This window comes from Myotis davidii, unplaced genomic scaffold, assembly GCF_000327345.1.
Source record: "Myotis davidii unplaced genomic scaffold, ASM32734v1 scaffold6, whole genome shotgun sequence".
Lineage (NCBI taxonomy): Eukaryota > Metazoa > Chordata > Mammalia > Chiroptera > Vespertilionidae > Myotis > Myotis davidii.
The window spans coordinates 17,927,458-17,952,534 of NW_006383011.1; the positions used below are offsets into that span (position 1 = coordinate 17,927,458).

At 37.0% G+C, this 25,077-nt stretch overlaps 1 protein-coding gene across 1 annotated transcript in view; it reads left to right on the forward strand.

Moving 5' to 3' along the window:
- Positions 1 to 25,077, forward strand: part of THADA (thyroid adenoma associated) — a 306,833-nt gene that overhangs the window by 34,645 nt on the left and 247,111 nt on the right. Inside the window, exons 16-22 of the mRNA XM_006778691.2 lie at positions 2,047 to 2,198; positions 5,360 to 5,573; positions 8,116 to 8,251; positions 8,765 to 8,901; positions 13,631 to 13,789; positions 15,156 to 15,313; positions 21,905 to 22,014. Coding sequence (XP_006778754.1) covers positions 2,047 to 2,198; positions 5,360 to 5,573; positions 8,116 to 8,251; positions 8,765 to 8,901; positions 13,631 to 13,789; positions 15,156 to 15,313; positions 21,905 to 22,014 — 1,066 coding nt within the window. The remainder of the gene's footprint in view (positions 1 to 2,046; positions 2,199 to 5,359; positions 5,574 to 8,115; positions 8,252 to 8,764; positions 8,902 to 13,630; positions 13,790 to 15,155; positions 15,314 to 21,904; positions 22,015 to 25,077) is intronic.

The window sequence follows — 25,077 nt, forward strand, 5'->3', positions numbered from 1 at the left end:
GTAGGGGGGTAAGAGATCAACCAAAGGACTTGTATGCATGCATATAAGCATAACCAATGGACATAAGACACTGGGGAATAGGGGAGGCTAGGGGACTGTCTAGGGCGGGGGGAAAAAATGGACACATATGTAATACCCTTTGTAATAAAAAATAAAATTAAAAAAAAATAATCGGTGTAGTATACCACATTAGAACAAAGGAAAAACACACACACGATAATCTCAATTCATGTAGAAAAACTATTGACAAAATTCGACACCCTTTTATGATAAACACCCAGCAAACTGGGACTAGAAGGGAACTTCCTGGGTATGATAAAGAACATTCATGAAAAACAGCCAACATCATATCATACTCTGGTAAAGACAGAGCCTTTCTCCTATGATCAGGTACTAGACCAGCCGTAGGCAAACTACAGCCCACGGGCCGGATCCAGCCCGTTTGAAATGAATAAAACTAAAAAAAAAAAAAAAGACCGTACCCTTTTATGTAATGATGTTTACTTTGAATTTATATTAGTTCACACAAACACTCCATCCATGCTTTTGTTCCGGCCTTCCGGTCCAGTTTAAGAACCCATTGTGGCCCTCGAGTCAAAAAGTTTGCCCACCCCTATACTAGACACAAGTGCTCACTTTCACCACTGCAGTTCCCCATTGTAGTGAAAGTTCTAGCCAGAACAATCAGGCAAGAGAAAGGGAAAAAAGTCATCTGAATTGGGAAGGAAGAAGTAAAAGTGTCGAATTTGAATGGAAGAAGCAAATGTGAGCAGAGGTGTGAATGAAGTGACAAAAACTTCGTTTTCTTGCTCTGGTTGTTTTACAGGGTTATACTAACTTGTGAGTTAAGATTAAATTAAAAGCAGTTGTATTGATCAACATTCCTCAAGTTAAGTAAGCATAGGAATGTTTTCAGTTATTAGCAGGGGTTGATTTGTTAAATGCTGTTAAATATGCCTCACATTCTGCTCTGAAACCCATTATTTGTCATAGTTGCTCCGTCTTGATCTTAGAGTTAAATGAATTCGGTGACTGCCATCATTCTTTTGTGATAGTTTTCCTGTTCATTTCTTGGTTGGCTAACATTAGTCTTTTTTTGGGAAGAGTTGGGAAAACATAGTTCCTAAATTTTTGCACATTGAAAAATATTTATATTGCTGTTATACTTGATAGGGGAATAGGATTTTGATACACGGGTTTCATGGTTTTTTGTCACACCTTCTTTCCCTGAGGATTTTGTAAGCATTGCTTCACTGTCTTCTAGCACTACCTGTTGCTCTGGTGAAGAGTGCAGCTAGACTAACTTTTTCCATTTTGTGGCTGAATTTAGCTTTTCTTTGCCTGAATGGCCAAAAGATTTCTTCTTTATCTTTGATGCCCAGTAATTCTGTTAGGCTATGTCATGTTGGTTATTCAGTGTCAGTTCAACCAAGACATGGTAGGACTTTGGCTCCTAGGTCAAGAAGTTTTATGATGATTTTTTAAAAAGATGTAATTCTTTTTTTTTTAAAATATATTTTATTGATTTTTTACAGAGAGGAAGGGAGAGAGATAGAGAGTTAGAAACATCGATGAGAGAGAAACATCGATCAGCTGCCTCCTGCACATCTCCTACTGGGGATGTGCCCGCAACCCAGGTACATGCCCTTGACTGGAATCGAACCCGGGACCTTTCAGTCCGCAGGCCGACGCTCTATCCACTGAGCCAAACCGGTTTCGGCGATGTAATTCTTAATTTATTGGTTTTTATTCAAAAAATAACTTAGTTGTCTGTTATAGAATATGTAACCTTCTGAAAGAGAATTTTTAAAACAAATTAAAAAATTTTACTTCCTGTTGGAAAACGTAATACTTATTATTTTAGCATTTTATGAAATAAATTAATGGAAAAATTATTCTTTTATGCTATTATGGGTAAAGTATGAAGTGTGAATTTTTGTATGAATTTTCTATAAATTTGTCCAAATGATTTGAAAATGTTGACTTCCTTTTCTTTTTATTGACTTTTAAATGTTTGTGTGTTTGTTTATTTATTTATTTTTTTAGGTCAAGTCCAAACAGTGTATCAGCTGAGTCATGATATTGATGTTGGTCGTTTCCAAACGCTAATGGAATGTTTTACCAGCACTTTTGAAACAGTGAAACTTTTAGCATTTGACCTTCTGATGAAGTTACCAAAAACATTTATACAATTTCAGGTATTTGGACTTTTCCTATGTAGATGTGTATGTATGAAAACTTTCTGTTTAAAGCAAGCATGTCAAACTCGCAACCAGTGGGTTTAAATGAGGCATGTGGCTTGTTAGCTGCGAGTTTGACATGCTTGGTTTAAAGCAACAGTTAAAACAGTGGATTGTCCAGGCTCTTTGCATCTGCCTTCTTATATCTTCTGGCTGTTTCAGTTATCATTAAAACATCTACCCTCACGGGGTGATGGATGGTGGGGGAGGTGGAAGTATTGTCAAAGAAAACCAAGTCCAAATCAGTGAGTTTTTTTGCTTTGATAAAAAAGGAGGTGTAGGAGGCAGTAGGTTTTATTGTTCACGAGATTATTGGTAGATTTCAGTTAACTGTGGTCTCTCCAGTTTCCTTGGACATGTTAATATTTGATCAAAACACAGCACTTACAGTAACTGGAGTAAAAATTTTTGAGATAATCTCCCTGCTTAGTAGACTGGGAAGCTGAGTGTTAAGTGAGGTAGAAAACATGTTTCTGATCTTCCAACAAGCAATAACTAAACTGAGACTGAAACTCAGAGTACTTGAGGTTAACAACCAGTTCTCTCCCCGGGAGGTCGACTCCATCCCCAGCCCCCACTCTCTTCCTGACACTTTGCATTTCCCACCTTGGGGTGGAAACCAAAGATAGGCTTGGAAATGAGGGCACAGCATAGGGATGGGTCTGTAGGGGCTCCCTAGCTCAGGGTTCAGCTTTGTCCTTTAGGCTTATTCTGGGGCTGTGAGCTCACCAGCAGCTGTGGGGTCACTGGCTTTAGAGCTTTGTTATGGCTTTCTGTTAGAGCTGTATAAAGGCCAAGGGCACCTGCAGGGGCTGCAGCTGGAGCCTAGGGCTCCAGCTATTAGGCTATGTTTAGGGCATGGCAGCTTGTAGGTGCAGTGGATTCTGTAGGAGCATATGTCACAAGGTGTCTGTCCCATGGCTTCTAGATGGCATCGCAAGATCTCAGAGTATCTTTTCTAACTTGAATCCATGTTGGAGTTGCTCTCCAGTGTTCACCTATCCCTGTGGTCTTTCAGATGCTCTGGTGAGCAGAAGCTTCTTTGGTGCTTCAGCTTCTAACTTTTGTACCATACAGAGTTCTTAAAGAAGATACTTTCTTGCATTCCACTTTCTTTCTCCTTTCCCACACTCCCCTCTTCCTTGATCCTTATTTTTCTTTCATTGCACTAGACTTGTAATACACATTTATGTTCATATTTATAAAACTACTAGAGGCCCAGTGCACGGATTCGTGCACTGGTATGACCCCTTGGCCTGGCCTGCGGGATCGGGCTGAAACTGGTTCTTTGACATCCCCCAAGGGGTCCCGGATTGCTGCACAGAGAGGGCACAGGCCAGGCCTGGGGGACCCCACCAGTGCACGATTGGGGCCGGGGAGGGACTGAGGGAAGACTCCAGGGCATGTCTGCCTGTCTCACCCAGTCCCAATCAGCTGGACCCCAGCAGCAAGCTAACCTACCGGTCAGAGTGTCTTCCCCCTGGTGGTCAGTGTGCATCATAGCGACTGGTTGAATGAATGGTCAGACACTTAGTGTATTAGGCTTTTATTATATAGGATACCTCATTCCTGGCAAATATTTTGAGAGTATCTGGAGTGGGGAAGGTACATTATTGCATTTATGAAAGACTTGGTCCTTACACGAATTATGAAGGGTCCTTAGGGGGCCTCTGTATCTCTAATTTGATAAATGTGTGCTTGGTCCTTAGATACTACTGCAGAATTCAGAAAACTGAGTAGCACATGCAGTTTGCTGTAGGATTTGGGTATTTCTAATATCTGGTCTGGCTTGCATATTGGTAAAGTGATCTTAGGAATAGATAGTCAAGATATTAAATATTAATTACATATTTCCAAAGTCTTTTTTGGATATGCTTAATATTAATATATAATTAATTTTTAATATAGTTAACTTTAAAACATTCTTGAATGCTAATCTAAGCTCTCTAAGGACTTTTATCTATATATGTATATATATGTGTGTGTGTGTATAGACACATACATATATAGTAGAGCTACATATCCAGGGTCTTCCTTCATATCATATTTTGATTGACCTCAGATGGTAGAACAAAGATATTTTATATTCCAAAGGCTATCAAAGGCTATATATTGTGTTCTTACTAATTGGTTAGTTAAGGAATTCAGAGGCTTACTGTCAGTTATAAAAAATGGCTTATATACTTAATTGGTCCTTTCAAAAAGTGGCTTTTGGCCACTATCTTTCAGTTTTTTAGGTCATAAAAAATTAAACGCATCAAAAGGCAAAGAATTAAAATGGAAATAAACTGATATTTGAATTAGTACATTTGACATCATTAATTATGAGTGTGCATATAATGAAATTAAAAATTAAGTTTATAATGATTGTTTTCCTATATTAGATAGTTATGGAATAATCCTAGTCAAATCAATATTATGATCAGTGAAACGCTGAGTTCCAGCATGGTGAACATGTACCATGTCAACCCTGGAGTTGGGACTAGGACCACATTTCCTGTCCTCAGCCCTCTGCCTTTCCATGCTTTGTTCTGTCTTTTTTAGGATGAGCTACGTGAGTGGATTTGTATATGAGATACAGGTGTGGGAGATCTGATGCAGAATTTCGGAGGCTTGTCTGATTATTTTCCATGCGTAAACATGGATCTATGCCAGGAACAGGCTGGTGGCTTTGTATTTTTGTATGGGTTTGTGTTTTCCTCCTTTGAACTAGCTCTATGAGAAGGGGGAAGGAAGAAGGTAGGGTATGCTGCCCAGGTAAAATACACCTGGATGCAAAAGAACTCTGCTCCATCTAGAAATACCGGAAATGATCTAGTTTTGGTCATAGCAGAATTGTATAGGAAAATTGTATAAACTTTTGCTAAGAAAGAGGTACTTTTTTAAAAAAAGCTGTATCACTGTTGAATTTCTTAACTGATACTATTTTCGAGACCCTGATTACTAGAAGTAATTAATAATAATCATTAATTACTGTGATAAAAACTCTAACCTATATTTAGGGAGAAAGGGAATTGATGTTCTTATTGAGTTATGTGGCAGGCCCTGTTTTTAAATATGTATTATTCCTTCAAAGTAAATGTTTTAGTGACAGTTACTGAGTCTGTGCTTTATTCTAGGATTCAGAGAAACTGCAAGGCTTATTCCAGGCAGCTCTGGCTCTCAGCACCAGCACCAAACCATATGACTGTGTAACAGCTTCCTACCAGCTGAACTTCTTAATCTGTCAGAATGCCCTGCCGTCACCTCTGGCGGCCTACGCAAAAGCTCAGCAGGCTGCATGTGGAAACGGAGATAAGTCTGCTGCTGTGGTAGAAAGGAACACATTGATGGGTTTGTATTGAGTAAATGACCTTTTGCTCTTATTTATCAAAACCAGCATCTTACTTGTTCACTACTCATTGGTTAGAATATTTAATGGTTAAACATTTCTTTGTGGTTTATTTTATTTAAGAGTTTACCAGCATAGTAGTTTACTAGCATATAAAAATACCACAAGTTTCTTCTATGCACAGTTTACTTAGCTCTAACATTTGTTTTTAAACAGATGTTCATGTTAAATAAGTAAATATACAAATATACATTAGTAAAGCTATTATGAAACTCTCTACTAAAAATGTACTTTTTTTTTTCTGCAGAAATTTTACCATGGCTATATCCAGATCATCTTTGTTATTTCTCTATAGAACAGAGAGTTCCTTTGCTGTCAGGGTTTATGTTTTAACTGCTTGTCTTGCACCTGCTTTTATTCTTTCCATATAGTTAGTTCTAAAATCCAGGGCCTGAGTTGGTTTAGATATAGTGCTTTTCAACAAATATTTGTTTGGGATTTATGTACTTAATTTTAGGCTAAAAAGTCTTCATTTTGGAATTATACTGGAAATAAGGACAGATAGGAATATTTTTTAAAGAGAGGTCAGATAGTTGAAAATTATTTTCTCCGACATTTTTAACCTTTATGAAATATTTTAAATATTCCAAGAATATTTAAATATATACAGGATTTAAATAGTAATAATTTAAAAATTTAACAAGTTTTTTCCCTAGCTAGGTGATAACACCCAGCTTAAATACACCAGCAGCCACACCTTTGAAGGCTCTCCTTTATCCTAGTTCTCTCTCCCCACCATATAATTACTGTTCTGTTTTATATTAATCTTTCATCTGGTTTTTACCAAGGTTTTACCACCTGTGTGTATATCATTAAACAATATATTATTTACTTTTACATGACTTTGAATTTTATATAAATACTACTACATATTATATACATTTACTAAAGTTTATTAATGCATTCTCTTGTTGATGGACTTCTCTTTTCTAAATAAATAATGCCAATGTGAATATTCTGAATAGGCAAAAAAGGACAAATATGAAAAATAAGCACATGAAAAAACGTTCAACATCATTAGCCATTAGCAAATCAAAATCACAGTGAGGAAGCACTTCACACCCCGTAGGATGACTATAGTAAAATATTAGAAAGTATCAAGTGTCGATGAGGATGTGGAGAAAGTGGATCCCTCATAACTGCTGCTGGGAAAGTAACATGGTGCAGCCACTTTGGAAAACAGTCTGTAGGTTCTTCAAAAGATTAAATACAGAGTTACCATATGACTCCACAGTTCCAATTTTTGGCATTGTCTTAGCTTGTTATAGCTGAGGCTGCTATACCAAGCTACATAGACTGTATGCCTTAAACAACAGACATTTATGTTTTCCCAGTTCTGGAGGCTGGGAATTTCAAGATTAAGGTGCTGGCAGCTTCCATTCCTGGTGGGGACCTTCTTCATGACTTGCAGACAGGAGCCTTCTTGCTTTGTGCCCACACGGAAGGGAGAGAGCAGGTTTTCTTCCTCTTCTTAAAAGGATACTGATCCTATCAGGGAGGGCCTTACCCTCATCACCTCATCGAAATCTAATTAATTCCCAAAGGTCCACCTCCAAACATCACCACATTGGGGGTTAGGGCTTCCACATGAATTTTTTTGGTGGGAAGGATACGAACATTCAGTTCATAATGGATGCGTACTTGAGAGAAATGAAAGTATGTCCAGACAAAAACTCATACACACAATGTTCATAGCAGCACTATTCATAATAGCTAAAAACTGAAAACAACCCACATGTCTACGAATTGTTAAAAGGATAAACACAATGTGGTATATCCATGCAATCAACTATTTATTATTCATTTGTAAGAAAGAATGAAATCTTGATACATGCTACAACATGGGTGAACTTTGAAAACATTATGCTAAGTGAAAGAAGTCACATATTGTATGATTCCATTTATATAATATGTCCAGAATAGGCAAATCTATAGAGACAGAAAATAGATCCTTGGTTGCCTAGGGCTGGGGAGGATGAGAGGTATAGGGAAGGGAGTGACTGGTAAGGGTGAAGGGTTTTTGATGGGGACGGATGAAAATGTTATAAAATTGATTGTGGTGATGGTTTTTCATATCTGTGAATATACTAAAAAAATAGTGATTTGTGCACTTTAAATGTATATATGATATGTGATTTATATCACAATAAAGCTATTATTTTAAAAAAATCTGTCCAAACAGCACATGGCACGTGGGCGGGCCTAGGGTCTAATACCCCAGGTAGAGGATTCTAGGAGGAATGATTCAGAGTGAATGCTGTAAATAGATCCAGGAAGTCAGGGAAAGACACTCAGTTCTACCTTAATTAGAAATGGATAACAGGGTAGCTACCCTGAAAGATCTTTTTTTAAAATTCAAAACCTCTCGTATAAAGATCAGTTGAGTTGGATGTTTTCATGGGAACTGTTTTGCTATCCACAAATTTATGTGTCTTCTTAAATTTGCATTACTTTGTGTGTTTTTTGTTTGTTTGATTTTTCTAGTTATCAAGTGCTTGTTGAAAAATCTTGAGGAAGAAGTATCTCAGGCTGAAAATTCGTTGCTTCAGGCAGCAGCTTCATTTCCAATGTATGGGCGAGTTCACTGTATAACAAGGGCTTTCCAGAAGTTACCTCTAAAGTAAGTGCATCCACAGTTCTCTCCTAAACACTCATTTCTGGGCTTCAAACTCTTATTGGAATATGTCCTGGGAAAGGAATGTATGGCCTTACAGATAATTAAAAATGTACATATATACACACATTTTAATTTCTTTTTTGTTTTTTAATTTTTATTTTTTTAAGTGTATTTTTATTGATTTCAGGGAGGAAGAGAGAGGGTAAGAGAGATAGAAACATCAATGATGAGAGAGAATCATTGATCGGCTGCCTCCTGCACACCCCCTACTCGGGATCAAGCCCAAAACTCCGGCATGTGCCCTTGACTGGAATCGAACCTGGGGCCCTTCACTCCACAGGCCAATGCTCTATCCACTGAGCCAAACCAGCTAGGGCCACATTTTTATTTCTTAAATATTTCATAGAGTGCACAATTTTGAAACACAAATCCTTTCAACTCCTTTTATCTATTAATTTCTACTTATAGAATCTTATTTTTTCTTTAGTATAAATTTCCCTAACACCTTTGTTGCAGCAGCCTGCAGTTGGTGAGTGAATGGAGACTTGTGGTGCAGCAGCTCCTTCTGATGTCCTACAGGCTTTCTGCTGTGGTGGCTCCCGTCATTCAGAGCTCATCCCCAGAAGGCCTCATCCCAATGGACACTGATTCAGGTCAGCAAACAAAGAAAGCTCAAATTCATGTATTTTTCTTTCCTTTTAAATTCTTTTCCTAATCATTTATTTGGAGAGTTGTACATGGCAAATAAGGGAGAAAAAGTATTATTATTAGTGATATTTCTGCCTTTTTACTAATATTTTTAAGTGTTATAAAATAACCTAAATAAATAAATAATAACCAGGTGATGAGTAAGGCGCTTCCTCCCCTGGGGTAAATTGGGTTTTCTATTATTGTCATTTCAGAACACAATCTACTAGGTAATTACTGGGACTGGGAGTGCGGCAGTATAAATTAGAGAGGGGGCAATAGATGGGGTTCAATCAGAGAAGGCAACTTTTTAGGAATCTGAAATGGGCAAAGACCATTTAATTAAAAAAAAAAAAGATACTGAAAATGCCCCCAATTGATATCCTGAATTTCATCTGTCTTTTCCCTCCCAACCCCTGTGTCTTTGCAAATGGCCCTACCGAAAGTCTATTTATGCAAGTTAGGTGCCTAGGGCTGCTTGACATCTTATGCATTTATATTTAGCCTGTCTCTACATTCTCTCAGTGTTCCTTTAAATATCTTTCAAATCTCTTTTCTTTTTATCTGCATCTTCTTACATTACTCCAGGCTTTTATCTTCTTTTGTTTGTACTAGGGGCCTCTGGACTGGTTTCCCCACATCTACTCTTATCTCCTTCTTGCGACACCGACAGTAATCTTTTCTAATCATATAATTCATCATGTCACACATAACCTTTACTTGACCCTTGTGCCCTGCCCCACCCTAGCCCCCTTATTTAAAATACTTTAGTGATCTAAGACCAGGTCGTGTAATGGTTTGGCTCCTGCAACTTTGCCAGCCTTGTCTCTTCCCACTCTCTACTTCCCATAGAGTGCTTCTTCATGGAGTTGTTACAGTTTAATAGGGATCTTGTCTGTTTTTTCCCCTTGTGTTTAGCATAGTGCCTAGTAGAAATAGGTAAACAATAAATATTTGTTACAATGAATAAATCAATGAATTAATAATTTCTCTAAGAATGGGCACTAAACTCAGTACCTGGGATGCCCTAGGTTATCCTATGTAATAAAAGGCTAATATGCAAATAAACTGAATGGCGGAATGACCGGTTGCTATGATGCACACTGTCCACCAGGGGGCAGACGCTCAATGCAGGAGCTACCCCCTGGTGGTCAGTGCGCTTCCACCGGGGGAGCGCCGCTCAGCCAGAAGCCAGGCACATGGCTGGTGAGCACAGTGGTGGTGGTGGGAGCCTCTCCTGCTTCTACAGCAGCACTAAGGATGTCTGACTGCCAGCTTAGGCCTGCTCCCTATGGGTTCCTGGGGGCTCCCGGACTGCGAAAGGGTACAGGCTATGCTGAGGGACCGCCCTCCCCCCACCAGAGTGCATGAATTTCATGCACCGGGCCTTTAGTATATAATAATATTCCTGTACTACAACGGGTCAGAGGGATTGGCTCTTAACACCTAGAAAATAATGAAGTAAATTTACATTTGGTCTCTTAAAATGTTGTTTAAATGCATTTTAGAGTACAACTGTGAGCCTTGTATTAAAAACACACTGAATATATCATAAACACACCACAGCATACAAGGTAATACCTTGGACTGATACTTTAACCTGGATGTGTATGTTTGCATAGAAAATGTTAGATTTTGTTCTTTACTAAAAATGAGTTGGAAAATTGGTGATGGTTCATGACACTAAGACATAGTTTATTTATTTATTTTAGCTGGTAGTCTAAATGCAAAAATTTGATGCCTTAGCTTTCCTACTTAGTACATAGGAATAAAGAACACCCCATTTAATAACTAATATTTGAATCAGGGAAGTACCAGTATAGTGAGGGGCAAGAGTAGGTTTACAGAAGTTTTTATGGAAAATAATAAAAGGATAACTAATAATACAAGAATAAACTCTGTTTCATGTACCCACAGGTATAAACCTACTTTTGCCCCACCCTGTACAGTAGGTCCTCGGGTTATGTCGGAGATCCGTTACTATGGCGTGACATAACTCGATTTTTGCCGTAAGTCAGAACCCACCTACGTAAGCACCTACGTCACTCACATGGAGCACATACACAACAGTAATGAAGTGAAACAGAAAAAAAAAATTAAAGAAAGATAACAATTCCTGACCTTTACTTGTGGTAAATAAATAAATACATAAAGCACATATGTACATACGTTGAAATGATGGAACTTTTTTTTATATATAAATGAATGGGAGATGACGACGTAACCACAAAACGACGTACGTTGAGTCTGATGTAACCCGAGGACTGTCTGTATATTTTGGATGAGAAATCTTGAATATCTGTCACCTATTCTAGGTAGGGCCTGGAATGTATGCTAAAATTATAGTTGTTGACATATACAAATATCTGTTGATCTCAAAAACTTATCTGTGGTGCACTGATCTTTTCTTAATTTTGACTGTTTTTTTCCTCTGGTTTTCTCCACTCTCCTCCTTCCATCCCTCGCCCACACACGTTTGCCATGCATTCTGAATTCCTTGAAATGAGTCTCCCCAGGAAGCCAATAAAATTGAATAGCAGGGTTCTTAAAATTTTACTCTGATAATCCCTCTTTTTTCTTAGTCTTTTCATGGTTTCTTTTGGTCCAGTGTTACTTTTTCATGGCTGTCAAAATTTGTTTGTTTTTGGCAAGATCTCACAGAAACCACAAGAGAACATAAGATGTTGGTTGAATCATCATGATAGCAGTTTGGGTCTTCGTATTTCCCATAATACCTAAAATATAAGTATATATAATAGGTATACAGTAAATACCTGTTCTTTGATTTGCTCTTTGATTTTAGATGATTACCTGTTATTCTTTAAAACCCCGACCTGGCTAACTCTTCATTACCTAGTCATCAGTTCATTCCTTTAGCTCATGTTACTGAACCTCTGCCATGAGCTAATTTCTGTTCCAGGCACTGGCCACTCAGGAGTGAACAAAGTTTTGCATTCATGGAGCTTACATTTCCTGATCCAGTGAGTGCTTGGGGAATAAAAATGAAGTTTAATATAATACTAGGACTGTAAATCATACTTAGGAAGCAGTGTTTTACATAATGCATTTAAAGTCAAATCTGAAATCTTTATGATGTTCCTGGGCTATAAAGATTGTTTTTGTTGGTGGTGGGGTTTCTTTATGTCTTTTAAACTTCCTACTTTTAAACTTTGATAACTTCAGCATTTTGATAAGGAAAACAGCCTCTTAAGAATAAAATGTGAATATTGATTGCTGTACTATCATGTCATTGTCTAAACTACTTCGCTCATTTGAGTCCTTGCATCTATTTGTTTTTATAGTTTTCTCTTCTCTCCCTCCACTGTAGGATATGCACTGTCACTTTTCATTTCCCTCAAATGTCTGTCTTTCTAAACCTTTGCTCCTCTTGAAATTTACTGCCTTTAATATCAAGAATTCCTGCTATGCCCTAGCCCAGTGATGGCGAACCTTTGAGCTCGGCGTGTCAGCATTTTGAAAAACCGTAACTTAACTCTGGTGCCGTGTCACATATAGAAATATTTGCAACCATAGTAAAACAAAGATTTATATTTTTCATGTTTATTTTATATATTTAAATGCCATTTAACAAAGAAAAATCAACCAAAAAAAAATGAGTTCGCATGTCACCTTTGACATGCGTGTCATAGGTTCGCCATCACTGCCCTAGCCAGTTTTTCTTAGTGGTTAGAGCATCCGCCCTCAGACTGAAAGGTCAAGAGTTCGATTCAGGTACCTCGGTTGCAGACTTGATTCCTGGCCCATTCCCAGTGCATGCAGGAAGTAATCAGTCGATATGTCTCTCTCACATCGATGTTTTTCTCTCTGTGTGTCTCTCCCCTTTTCTTCTACTCTCTCTAAAAATCAATGGAAGAATATCCTCAGGTGAGGATTAAAAAAAATATATGCTTACCTTTTTACAATGTAATTTCTCTTCTAGAAATATTTTCTAGTCAGAAATACATAAAACGTTACAAAGTTATCTATTACAATATATTTGCAAAGGCAAAATTTTGTCTAAGTAATGATTAAAGAACAAATAAATGTAATGAAGGCAAAAAAAGAATAAAATTTATAAAAGTTTATTGCTTTTCTTTCACATGATTGAGCACCATATTGAGATTCTTAGACAATACTAAGAAAAGCGATGTGAGTGGAATGGCAGCCTTTGTCCTAAGGATAGTTTCTGTTGTGTGTTTTTGTTGTGTGTGTGTGTGTGTGTGTGTGTGTGTGCGCGCGCGCTTTCTCAATCTATTTACTATATTTGCCATATTTTAAAAGTACACTGAGCCCCGGCTGGTGTGGTTCAGTGGTTGAGCCTTGACCTATGAACCAGGAGGTCATGGTTCGATCCTTGGTCAGAGCACATACTCTGGTTGTGGGCTCAGTCACCTTTAGAGGGTGTGCAGGAGGCAGCCAATTGATGATTCTCTCTCATCATTGTTGCCTCTATTTCTCACCCTCTCCCTTCCTCTTTCTGAAATCAATAAAAAAACCAACATATTAAAAGTACACTTGGTGTCATTGAGACCTTACATAAATAAATTTCACATAATTCATCCTGTGAGTCCCATTAAATAGAGCTCATTATCAAGTATTTAAAATTACAATATTTTTTTAGGGCAAACACTTCCAAGGAAAATCAACATGTGGTGTTGAACTGGGGTTTTATGTACTGTCATCTCTCTCCCTCAGAGTCAGCAAGTCGCTTACAGATGATTCTGAATGAGATTCAGCCACGAGATACTAATGATTATTTCAATCAAGCCAAAATATTGAAAGAACATGATAGCTTTGATTTGGAGGACTTGAATGCCAATGTACCAAATATCGATACTTCTGCAGAAATCAAAGGTAGCTTATATAAAATCAGTAATGTAATCAGTATTTTAAGTTTCAAAGAAAAAAAACGTACAAAATTCTCTTTTTATATAGTAAATCAGACTGCAAATATGTACAGAGCATTTTAGAAAATGAAGCCTTTTTTTTAGCTTATAAATGATTTATTTGGGGAATGAGTTTATAAAACTTTTACCAGTAAACGGTGTGCCTTAGAGCAGTATATAAGTTGCTACAACAGAGAGCCTTTGAGTGCTAAAACCTGTCCTGACAGCCAGGTGATGTGAGAGCAGGGAAGCACTGGGAATTTGGGTTTGGCCAGCAATCGGCTTCTTCCACTATGGTTCCTTGTCTGTTGTGAGTCCTTATAGTCAAGTAGCATTTTAAAGGAAACAAACCTTATTATTCAATGAAATGTGAGCTGCTCTGTTGTACCAAGCTTCCAGAATTATAGTTCTTACTGCTTATTTTCTCATAAGTTGTTATTTTATAATTTTCTATAATGCTACAAAAAATCAGAAGCAATATCATCTTAGCAATTTCTTACACATTTCTGCATTCTCCACTAGATGGGGCTATTGTCTTATAAAAATTTCTGTATTTTTTCTTCATTACACAAAATAACATAAATATTGCTTATTATATTAATTTCAAACAATACAGAGGTAAATATGATTTAAAAACGAATTAAAGTCCTCCTTCATCCCTAAGCCCATTCTTCCCTTTGAGTACCTATCCTTTTAGACATGTTCTATGTATCTATGTATGTGTACATTTATCTTCTTAGTTCAGTGGGCTTTTAAAAACACAGATGGGATTACATTGTAAATATTGTTTGTTTATTTACCTTTTAAATTTAATAATTTGTCTTTGACTTTTTTTAATATGAGTACTAAAATATTTCTAAAACTAGGAAAAGAGAGTAAGGATAATTATAGTTTATTTGCCATGGAATTTAAATATATTTTGAAAGTGAATTTGTATTTTCCTTCGATTTAAATAGCCCCATCTCACTCTTTTACTGATATAACAGCCACCCTCACCAAAATAAGTAATGAACTATAATTGTTATAGTCATATTTTATAGATGACTGAGTGACAGAACTGACTTCATGAATTTACAAGGTCATACTTAAGTTTTGAAACAATATTGTATTGTATTTTTTAATTTATTTTGAAAATGGTATATTAAAAAAATACTTAACACCATTCCTACTCATAGGACATGCTCAACAAATGTTAGTTATTTTCTCCTGAGTAAATATAATTCATGACAAATTGGTTTGTTTAAGCAGATTATTCTTGGGGAATTATGAATAAGTTTGTTCTAAGAAACCTGGATATGAGCAATCAAGTGTTGCAATAGATTTTTTTTTTTTAGGTAAGGAAGAAAAAACATGTGATGTAACCGCTCAGATGGTGCTGGTATGCTGTTGGAGAAGTATGAAGGAAGTTGCTTTACTTCTAGGCACACTGTGCCAGCTTCTACCCATGCAATCCGTGCCAGAATCTTCTGATGGATTATTGACGGTGGAGCAGGTAGGGTAGATGTTTATTTCACCTGGTATAATTTCTGGTCAAAGCACAGATTACAAATTTTTATTTATAACTCAACTTAAAAAAAAGGAATTATGACTGTTTCTTGAATAAAGTCATACAGATATCAACTGAAAAAAAGTTTATGGTAGTTTAAGAATTAGACCTTGTGATACATTTCAAAACTATGTAATTTTTACAAACATTTTTACTTTTCTAAATTATATAAATAGCTATAGATTTTACCTCACTTTTAGCTTCAATATTATCATTTTAATTTTAATTAACACATACAAATTTAAATGAAATTATTTAGTAAAACTCTACAAACCTCTTAAATTTTGCAAAGAAATAATAGCAATACATTGGTTGATTATGGATCTCTTGTCTCCCACTCCATTGATAATAAATTCGTAGTCACTTTGGCTTGTTGGCTGACTTTTATTTTAAGACCACAAAGTTAGTTCACCATCTGGGACTGTTCAAGTGACTTGAGTGCAATGTTTACAAGAAATTAGCTTACCATAGCATTTCATTTGGAAATATTTTAGATTTATTAGATTTCTGATTTTATATTGATTCCCTCTTCCTCTCCATGTGGTTTCAACAAATCCATTTCCCACCATTTTCTAGCAAAGATAGGCAACACGTACTTTCATTTTTAACCTTTTTCAAATAAAGATAATTTTTCCCTTAGGGTGTTACAACATTTGAGAACAAAACAAACATTGTACTATGCTAAGGCTGATTATTTCTATAATAACCATTTGACTAGTTCCATGGGAATAATGCTAATATTTTTATTCTCACACTCTCTTAGGCTCATGTGCTCGCATCTGGTTAGCGGCTGGGCTTGTGATGATGTTGCAAGGCCCTGAGATGGAGAATGGCAGAGGGAACAGTACACTGCCAGCATCATTATGTTCCTTATTCTCTTCCAAATCAAATAGGTGTTAGTGTCTTAGAGTACTTGCAGTCATTGCTGGTGACTGGCTATAGTGCCAATGCCAACGTGTTTGCTGAGGAATCCAGCTATGATTAATGATTACCTCACTGATGGTCACCATCTCACTAAACAGTAAACATATGCTAGAGTCTCAACTTTTCAAGGACAAGTTAAAACATCTAGTTTTTTGGGTTTGTTGGATAGTGTTTATAAAAACAACAACAACACGGGAAACATATTTTGCTTTTACTGTAACTGAGAAATACCTGAAGGCTTCCTTTGAAAATTATTTTGCCTTGCCATCTTTTGTGTAACACCCAAATCTTATGAATTTAATTTATGTGGGATAACCATGTTAATATTGGGGGTTAACATACAATAAAAGAGATGTGTGTAGAAGAACAGCAGCAACAATTACGAAGAGGCTCTTACAAACCAAAGAACTCTTCTAATGACTGTTTTCTTGAAAAAGAAATTGCATCCTGTTTTTCGGTAAAATATTAGTTTCTAGTCTAATGAGGTTTAGTCATTTTCCTATGTCGCTGTTTATGTGGTGACCTCACTTATATAGGTTTGAGAAGAATTAACAACTGGATGAATGATCAAGAATGTCCCCGATAGCACTGTTCTGGCATTGAAACCCTGCCTTCTTGGAAAACTTTATTCTTGGTCATGCTGACTTGAAAGAAATGCCTCAGTATAGGAACATATTTAGTCAATGAAAACCCGAAGTCTTCAAGAAATTAGTTATATTCATATTACTGAAGGAGTCTCACTTTTAAACATAAAATTGGTTCTATGAAATTCCTTTAAATTAAAAATACTCCCATGTACTTAAAACGCTTACGAATTTAAAAATATAAATGACTGAGAAGAATGTAATTTACATTGGAGCAGCTGGGTGCTTACGAATTTAAAATTATAAATGAGAAGAATGTAATTTACATTGGAGCAGCTGGGCCATGCCTAAGGTCCACCTTCCTTCCAAGGGCATAGTTGCCCTGGCAACACTAGATCTTCTGTCCACCTAGTGCCAAAACTAAGAATTTAAAAGTCAACACTGTAGCTGAGGGTGACCAGAACAGACCCGCAGAGCAGAGGCAGTGAAGTGGCTTGTAGGCAGAATGCTACCCTTTGTGGGGGAGAATGTAGAATTTGGATTTCTTATTCCCAAGACCACTAATAACTGTGATCTGCTTTTCTCTCAGTGGATGAAGGAGGCAGTTCCCTACATCCTAAAATTCCGATGTTCAGCCTTATGCTTCTCTACTCTCTATTCACCCTTCACTCTTGAAAAACTAGGGTAATTCTGTGGTAATTTGATGCCTTGAATGTAGGATTTCCTTTATAGCACAGTTCCTTTATGGCCATCTTTATGGCCCTTTGTTAAAGGGGGGACCACTTAGATACCACGTATGTGTGTGTGGTTTATGATAGGCCAGCAGGTAGTGAGATTACAATGTGGAGATTTTTGTTGCCATCCAAGAACTGGAGCTCATTTATAATTCTGAATATTCAGTGCTATGTTCACAAACTCTTAGAACTGGAAGGATCACAGAGATGATATTATCCAGCTCCCTTGTACAAGGGGAAACTGAAGCCCTTGGATGCTACCTGGTTTGCCTAAGATCACAAAGCTGGTTTGTGGCAGCTCTGGGACAGGAACCCAATTCTTCTCCTTTCCAGCCCGTGTTCTGACATGGCACAGTGCTGCTTTTGTTCTGACCTGCTCATTTAATTTTTCTTTAGATTTAATTTTCCCACTTCCCATACCCAACCAAATTTTTGCAAGCAACAGGATAGTAAGGCAACTTGCTACTGAACTTTTTAGCAAATGATTCATTTCCCTAAGTCACTTGGGAAGCAGTGTATCCTCTGCAGCTTCACCAAGAGGAAAATGTGCTCATTCAGAGGCAGTCTGACTTTCCTCCTGAGAGGTAATCACATAATGAAAGGTTCTTTCATAATGTCCCTGTACAAGAGGCAGAGATAAGACCAGCTTTGAGGGATGTAAGCTGAGACCCTTCAAGAGTGAGCACTACTCGCAACCTTATCTCGCAACTTCCTGACTGGTGTGTGTCTAGGTTTCAAGCTGGATGTTTTGCTGATGGGGAGTTTTTGCTTGATACATTTTGTTGGTCCTTTTTCCAGGGGATATCAGATACCCAGTTCCTACTAATTTTTTTTTAAACAACTTCCTCTATCTAGAGTATCAATTCATATACATTTCCCCTAATATTCCTTAAAAGAAGCTTTTGGATAGATTTCTCTGGCTGCTTTCCCCTTGGTAGTAATGATTACCACAGAAATCACATGAATAGAAATAATGATCAACTATTAGAAATTAGGTCTTTCTTAAACCCCTATTTTAGATTCTGTTGTAATTTTCATGATGCACATGGCTAAGTGGGTTTATGCATTCCCTCAGGTCTTTTGTTACTGTTTTAGGTTTTCTGTAGTGGACCTCAAAATGGGAAATGTTTATTAGCATTCATAAGCCTTAAGAAATTGCCTTTTGTATTTTCTTTGCCCAGGTTTTTTTTTTTTTTAAAGAAATTGTGAAAGAGTATCCTTTGAATTGTACTGAATGCAGGTTCACATTTTTAAGCTGTGAAATGAAGTTATGCATAACATTTAGTCACCTCTTTATTGATTGTCTTACTACAAGGGTACTGTGGAAACATAAAGAAATGTAACATGTGGTTCTCTGACCTCAGGAGCTTAGAAATATAATAGGGGATTGAAGAAAGTCAGCCTAAAGGACGATTGTTAAAATGGCACATAGTTAAGAATTTGCTATAAATCAAAGAACAAACATTCTAGTAAGATGTTTTAATAACAGAAAACTATTATCTGTGTTGTTATTATATAAGATAACAATGTTTAGGCATTGAAGAAATCCCAAATATTAGTAGGAAATCACTATAGTAGAAAAATGTACCATTTAAGACATTAATTATCTTACTGTAGTGTAAACTTTTATAAACAGTAATGTAGAATTAGAAACTCCTAGTGATATTTCTAAGGTTATAAGAATTGGCTGTGACTCAAAGTCAGACTTTATTTATTTATTTTTTATTAATCCTCACTTGAGGATATTTTTCCATTGATTTTTAGAGAGAGTGGAAGAGAGTGGAAAGCAAAGCGATTGGTTGCTTCCTGCACACGCCCCAACTAGGGCCCCGGGCGGGGAGGAGCCTGCGACTGAGGTACATGCCCTTGACTGGAATCAAACCCGGCACCTTTCAGTCCGCAGGCTGATGCTCTATCCACTACTCCAGAACAGCTAGGGCTTAAAGCCAGACTTTAAATTAAGGTTTAGAATTAAGCAGTACACTTTGATGATACAAAACAAAAACAAAAATGGTCATTTATTGTTTGCTATTCTGTGCCAGGTCCTTTGCTAAGTGTTATATGTATAATCTTCTTTTTCTCTCAGAATAATCCTGTGAAGTAGGTTCTAGTGTTATCCCTGTTTCACAGACCAGGGAACTGTTACTTAATTAGTTCCCTTAGTAAGGAGGCCAAGTAGGGACCCTGAACTCAGCCCTCTTGGCTTCAGAGTCTCGAGTCTTAAGCACTGTACAGTGTTTTCGTAAAATGTTCCACATATGTTTAAATCCTCTTGGGTTTATCTAATTTATAATGAGTGGAATTAGCCTTGATCTTCTGTATTTCTCTCTACTGGCATATGTAAAGGACAAATAAAAAATATATTTACATTTGTCCTTTGTGGGTTTTATATCTAGATGAGCAGTTAGCTCCCCTAAGTAGATTGCTGGTGAGTTGTAGATGCCTAGAATCGTGACATGCAGCAGTACTTCCCTGTGGAATTTCACACCCTGTAAATCCATAAAGCATATTAATGTGCCTGTAGAAGTAGGTTTTATGAAAAGTTAGAAAGCAGGAGCTGCTAAACTTAAAAAGACAATGACTAGAACTTAATTTTAAGAATAGAAAGCAGGGCCTTTTTTTGTATTTTTACCTTAATTCCCTTTCAAAAATCTTGAGAGCTATGTTATTTATTAAAATATTTTGTGAAGGCATCATCTACGGTAAAAGAAAGCTTTTTTTGAATTGTAAGTAAGACCTTAGTGGCATCTAATAGAAAGTTTTCAGAGGATTTTTTCATTTTTAAAATTAAATATTCTGTTTCCTGTTCTGACTGTTGTCATTAATTTTTAAGTCATTTGCACCAGCTGTGTTCCCTGTAGTCTCATTATCCAGTGGAAGGGTGTGGAAGAACAGCATGACCAGCTGTTCTTAGGCCACACTGCCTTCTGTACTTTGTAATGGGGAGCATCCTTACCTTTCACTGTTTTCTGGCATAAAACTTCGAGGCCATTCAGCCAGGTTTGCTAACCCTGTCATATTATTCTGTATTCAGTCATGTGAAAAGACCCAGTCAAGTGTCTGGCTGGGAGCAGGTACTTAATAAGTGTTTATTCATTCAGTCTAGCCACCCAGCTTCTTTCCATGTTAGTTATCCTCTTCCTTTGTGGTCCGCTCAAGTATGTCCTATTTGATGTCCGGATATGAAGCTTATTCTAATAATCTATTCCAGGTCAGAAGGATCTTTCATTTCTAATGACATGAAATGAAATGAGCTTCTAGGGGACACCCCCAGCATATTGGTTTCCTCTGAACTGAAGCACTGTGAGGACAGACATCTTGGTTTGTTCTGCCCTATCTCCCCTTGCACTAATCTGCTAAGCATTTGGCAGGGTGCTGAAGTTTTATTTAAAATCTGGATTTTCTGAAGCCAGTACCCACCAAATGTTAATAAAAATACAGCCAACCCAACCAGTTTAACAGTTAACTTGGTACAAAACCTCATCAACAACTAATTGTTAGTCATGTCTTCTTTAAAATAAATGGTCGTAATTGTTATTTGTCTAACCTTGCATGCAGAAGGGCAGCATATAGGAAAGTTGTGGGTAGCCTTTCGGAAAATTCCATGGTTCTGACTCAAAATTAATGCCTGTCAATTTTCAGTCCTTTGCACGAAATCTTGCCATCCACATTTGTGTGTCTCTAAAAGGTATTTATTGGGAGTTGTTTAATGGGTTGGAGTTTCATTTTGGGATGATGAAAATGTTCTGTAGATGGATGGTGGTGATGATTGCACAACAATGTGAATATACTGAATGCCACTGAACTGAATCCTTAAAGATGGTTAAAATGGTAAATTTCATTATGTGTATTCTAACCACAGTAGGTGTGTTAGGATTGTCACCTTGTGTGATTGGCTGTTGGTGTTGAGTAATATGTGCTAACAAAGAACACTGTGAAATTTGTGAGGCTGGCATATGGAGGCAGTTCTAATATAGCATTCCAAGATTGCCAACTCTGGAGCCAGACTGCCTAGGTTTACGTACTGGATCTACACTTCTAGGCTGTGTGACCTTGAATAAGTTACTTGGCCTTTCTGGGCCTCATTTTCTCCATTGTAAAATAGAGGTTAATAGTGCTTATTTAATGGATTATTATGAAGATTAAATGATACAAAAATGCTTAAAATACTACCTGTCACACAGTAGAGTTATGGATGGACATCTATCTAGCTCTGAGTTCTAAATGATATTACATAAAATTGTAAATGTAAGCATAAACTGAACATTTATTTCTTTTTAAATTTTGTTTAAAAGGTAAAAGAAATAGGAGAGCACTTTAAACAACACCTTTTACAGTCCAGGCACAGAGGAGCATTTGAATTGGCTTACACGGGCTTTGTGAAACTCACTGAAATACTAAACAGGTAACGCAAACCAATCCTTTTGTGTACATTTAAAAAAGACTAGATATCCCAACCATGTGCTTGAAGTAGCATGTAGTTGTGGCTTTTGATATTTAAAGTCTTGGAAGAAATTGTTTTCTTAGGTTTCATTGTATGATTTACTGCAGACGATTTAGTGAAATGTTCACACTGGGTTTTCTCATTGAAAAGTGATTTGAAGCAAACTCAAAGATTTTGCTAAATATAGCTTTGAAGTTACCATTTCTTTTCTTTAAATGAAATGACTATTTTGTCTGTCTGAAAACTGCTTGGTATGTGGAGTAAGATAAGCCCTCCAGGTCTTTGGATTTTTCTGTATCACAGACAGAAAGGATTTTATGGGTGTTTGTTTTTTGGTAGTTTTATCTTATAAGAAAATTTTAAAAGAACAGTTCTAATATAGCATTCCAAGATTGCCAATAGACCAAAAAGTATAAAAGATTTTCCCCTCTTACTTGTAATAATATTTAGGTAGATTTCATATATTTCGTCAATTTTTTAAATTATTATATTTTTTTACATTGTAGGTGCTGATAATTTCATTCATTCATATACTAGATTTCCTCCAAATAGCGTCTGAGGAAACCTTAAATTACTTAATGACTAAGTGTTCATGGCAAGTGTTCTGTAAATAAGAGGTAGTATTTTCCAGGAAAACATTCCCATTGCCTGGAAACGGTTTGAAATGAAGAAGAGTTCTGCCGGCCTTGTACCGTCAGCAAACATTTTATTTTGGGCTGTTAGATTATCCTTGAATATTTTTGGCACATTTTTTTTCACACTCCTGGTAAAAACATTTATAAAACATTTTGGCAGTTATGGGCTCACAGAATATCTTTAAATGATATGCTAAAATATGTTCCCGACTTTAAACTACTGATCTTGAAAATATTTTATTACCTTTTCAACTTATTCTTTCCACTGTAGACATGATTTAGGAACATTTTTTTTTTCTCACAACACAACATACTTTCCTCTCTTAAAATCAATTAATAAGTATATATTGAACACTAGTTGTATGCCTAGTACTGTGTGTGGTTTGGAGGATATAATACTTCTTTGTAAGACAAGGTTCCTTTTCTCTAAGAGCTTATGGTTTAATTTGTGAAATAAGCAGGATGAAATTCAAAATACTTAACAAATAGTATTTCTTGGGCACTGACTGCTCAGAACAGACATTGGTATAAGCATCCAACATCGCTGTATGTACGGGTGTGTGTTAGCTGAATACCAACCTCGAAAGTGAGACCAAGATAAACCATCTAATATAATTATCAATCCTGGTGTGAAATTTACAAATTCTGTAGGAATATCAGAGAGAGAAAGTAACGGGGATAGGCTGATAGGGTTTATTTTTTTTATTTTTTATTTTTAAGAATTCTTTTTTAAATATATATTTTATTGATTTTTTACAGAGAGGAAGGGAGAGAGATAGAGAGCTAGAAACATCGATGAGAGAGAAACATCGATCAGCTGCCTCCTGCACACCTCCCACTGGAGATGTGGCCGCAACCAAGGTACATGCCCTTGACCGGAATCGAACCTGGGACCTTTCAGTCCGCAGGCCGACGCTCTATCCACTGAACCAAACCAGTTACGGCGGCTGATAGGGTTTAATGGAAGAGGTGGGATTTGTGCTAATGGATGAGTAAGGATTAAGTAGATAAGAGGAGAAAGGAAGAAACTTTGTGAGCAAATGTTCAGAAGCTATACTCAGCACGGCATATTGTTAGGTGAATAAATAAGCCAATCTTATTGTAATGGTGATGGTGGTGGAGTTTACTAGGCAATATCATACAGCTGGATAGATTGAAGCCAAATTATGGATATCTAGAAAGTAGGTGTGCTACAATAGGGATGGAGAGAGAGATTGAATATTTTTAAATCTGAAACAGATAATAGAAGGGATGCATTGTAGCAGTAATGTATGACACAAGCTCTTAGTTGTGTTTATATTCATTCCATGTATTGGCAATAAAATTGTATGAAAGCTTCATCTCTATAGTAAAGAAAAGAGTATTTGCTCTATTAACATATCTCTCTGACATTTTTTTTTAATCCTTACCCGAGGATATTTGTTTTATTGATTTCTAGAGAGTGGAAGGGAAGGAGTAGAGAGAGATGTAAGGGAGGAAGGAGGGGGAGACATAAGAGGGGGAGAGAGAGCGAAAGAGAGAAATATATATGTGAGAGACACACATTGATTGGTTGCCTCTTGTGCACACCCCTACAGGGGCTGGGGAACCTGCAACCATATGTGCCCTTGAACCCATTAACCTTCAGTCTTCAGCCGATGCTCTAACCACTGAGAAAACCAGCCAGGGCTCTCTCTCTGACTTTCGTTGTATAGATCAAATAAAATAGATATTTATGAAGATCCTTTTGCGTTGTAAAATGTTCTATAAATGTACACCATTATGAGGTTGTGTTAGTTGTGGTGTTCCTGTGTAAAGTAGTTTTTTGTTGGAAGTCTTAGGTTATATGGATTGTAATGATAGATTGTAGTGAGGAGAGCCTGGAATCAGTTGAAACAATCTAGCTTTGAGCTGATGAGAGCTCCTCTGTGATGGTGGCTCTGGCAGAGGAGGTAAAGAAGTGCCATCTCAGTTAACCTTCAGCCCCATACAGTAATAGCTCTCCATATGATGTATTGACTGCTTAGAAGGAAAGCTGTGGACATTGTTTTATATTTCATGATGATTTGATATGTCAGGAATTAAGGAGTTTCAACTGGGTGATTCTTCTCAAGGTATTTACCGAGTTTAGTTGATGGCATTCAGTTAGCAAATGAGCTGATCAGGAGCATCCAATACAGTTTTAGTCACATTCTGGCCATAGCATCCAACATTGCTATATGTGCGGGTGTGTGTTCGCTGAATACCAACCTGGAAGGTGAGACCAGCACATTTAAACAAGATAAGAAGATTGGTGGGGTAGAACATTGGGCCTAGTTGAGGCTACATGTGGCTTCTCAGCATGGCAGTCTTAGGGTAGTTGAAATTCTCATAGGGCAGCTTACACACACCCCTCCCCCCGCCCTCCCCC